This window comes from Dipodomys ordii, unplaced genomic scaffold (assembly GCF_000151885.1).
Source record: "Dipodomys ordii isolate 6190 unplaced genomic scaffold, Dord_2.0 Scaffold79, whole genome shotgun sequence".
NCBI classification, from domain to species: Eukaryota; Metazoa; Chordata; class Mammalia; order Rodentia; family Heteromyidae; genus Dipodomys; species Dipodomys ordii.
Window position 1 is genome coordinate 1423243 of NW_012267295.1, and position 2551 is coordinate 1425793.

General features: G+C 41.3%; 1 protein-coding gene across 1 annotated transcript in view; it reads right to left on the bottom strand.

Annotated features, from left to right (window-relative positions):
- Positions 1 to 2551, bottom strand: part of Ep300 (E1A binding protein p300) — an 82670-nt gene that overhangs the window by 51992 nt on the left and 28127 nt on the right. The window contains exon 5 of the mRNA XM_013024780.1: positions 1481 to 1726. Within this exon, the coding sequence (XP_012880234.1) occupies positions 1481 to 1726 (246 nt within the window). The remainder of the gene's footprint in view (positions 1 to 1480; positions 1727 to 2551) is intronic.

The window sequence follows — 2551 nt, forward strand, 5'->3', positions numbered from 1 at the left end:
GGAAATCGAACCTAGGGCCTCATGCATGCAAGGCAAGCGCTCTACCACTGAGCCACCTTCCCAGCCCCCTGGCTTTTTCCTTATGTGGTGCTGAGGAATCTAACCCAGGGCTTCAGTCATGCAAGGCAAGTGCTCTACCACTGAGCCACCTTCCCAGCCCCCTAAACAACTATTTTATACAGTATTAAGTATTATAATTTAGAGAGTAATTTACTGTTTAATTTTTTATTTTACGTGGTACCAAGGAACTGAACCCAGGAAATCATGCATGACAGTCAAGCACTTTACCATTAAGCCACATTCATAATCCCTAGAGAGAAATTTATGTAGGAGGTATATGTAGATTACCTGCAAACAGTACACCATTTTATAAATGGGATTTGAGCATTCTACTATTTTTTTTTTTGCCGGTCCTGGCTGAGTACTATAGCTGAGCTTCTTTTGCCACTTGAATCACAGCACCACTTCCAGCTTCTATTGTTTACGTGGTACTGAGGAATCAAACCCAGGGCTTCAAGCATGCTAGGCAAGTACTCTACCATAAGTCACATTCCCAACCCTCATCCCCCAATTTTTTTTTAAGCTCTATTTTTTTTTCGGTCTTTTCTTTTATGGTACTAGTGACTGAAGCCATGAAGTTGCATTTGCTAGGCAAGCGCTTTGCCATTGAGCTACAGCCCAGCCCTCATCCCCCAATTTTGATATCTATGGATAGTCTTAGCATGAATTTTTTAATAAAATGAATTTTTTAATAAAAAATTTAAAAAGGAGCAAATGCCATGAGAGTTAACTAAAAAAAATTGTAATCCTCAATATCTACTTGGAGAAAACGGTTGCATACCTGAAGATAGTATATAGCCACTAAAAAAATACTTATGACTGAGAGAAGAGTTTTTGACTGGATATTTAAGTTACTGGACATTTAATATAAATAACCATTCAGTGTAAAGGTAGTTGTGGACTAATACATGTGATCTCATTTCAGCAACTTACAATAACATAGGATCAAAATGAGGATCAAAAATGAAACACAGGCAGGTGCTGGTGGCTCATTCCTGTACTCCTAGCTACTCAGAAAACTGCTATCTCTGAAGATCTGGATTTGAAGTAAATCCTCCTGGAAACTGCATGAGACTTTTATCTCCAAGTAATTATCAAAAATGCTGGAAGTGGAGAAGTTGTGGTTCAAATATTACAGCATGCCTTTAGGACAAAATCTCAAAGACAGTGCCCAGGCCCTGAGTTCAAGCTGAAGAACCAACACAAAACAAACAATCAACAAAAACAAGAAAAGAAAAAGGAAATATAACAGAAGCAGTTCCTGAGTGTGTACACACTATGAAAGGATCTTTATAACACATATAGCAATTTAAATAATAATTTAAGAAAAAAAAAGAATAATCCATCAAAGGAGTTAATACCGAATTTCTAGCCAGAATTTAATCATTCAACGAATGTGTCTAGGAAGACATCAACTTACTCATGTTACTCATGGGCCGCATGCCTTGAGGAGACTGTCCAGATTGGGGATTCTGCTGGTTCTTCGTTTGCACCTGCGGTTGTGGTGGCATCTGGTTTACTTGATAGGGTAAGCCAAGAGCTGCATAGGCTCGCTCAATAGAGCTGGGATCAATCTGACTAACAGTGCTTAAGCTAGGTGTAGACTGTTGACCCACTCCGAGAGAACTAGGGTTTCCCAGCCCAACAGGTGCTCCAGTCAAAATTGCTAGAGAAGACAAAAGAATGGTATTACAATATTACACTGGGGAATGCTCTAAAATTTGAGTTGCCTCGTAGCTGCACAATTTGTGTATTTGAAAAAAAAAACAAAACACAATTGCTTACATATGTTAAATGGTGAATTTTGTTGTATTTAAGTAACACCTCAATTTTTTTTTTTGAAGGGGGGAGGTGTTCATGGGGCTTGAACTCTGGGCCTGGGTGTTGTCCCTGAGCTGAAGGTGAGTGCTTTACCCCTTTAGCTACCACGCCATTTCCAACACCTCAGAATTTGTGTCTGTGTATATAAGTGTGTGTGTGTGTGTGTGTGCATACGCATGCTTGCATGCTGAAATGGGGCTTCAACAAAGGTACATGCCTAGTCCTTGAGCTTTTTCACTCAATGTTGGTGCTCTACTAATTGAGCCAGAGCTCTACTCCCGGCTTTTTAGTGGTTAACTAGAGACAGAGCCTCATAGATTTAGTTGGGTCCCAGTGGCTTATACCTATAATCCTAGTTACTCAGGAGGCTGAGATCTGAAGAGCACGAATTCCGGCTTTTTCTGAGGAATGAAACCCAGGGCCTCATGCATGCAAGGCAAGCTCTCCTACCACTGATCCACCTTCCCAGCCCACCTCCACCTTTTAAAGTAAATTTTAGGGGCTGGGAAGGTGGCTCAGTGGTAGAGCGCTTGCCTTGCATGCATGAGGCCCTGGGTTCAATTTCTCAGCACCACATAAGCAAAAAGAAAAAAGTCGGAAGTGGTGTTGTGGCTCAAGTGGTAGAGCGCTAGCCTTGAGCTGAAGAGCTGAGGGACAGTGCCCAGGCCCA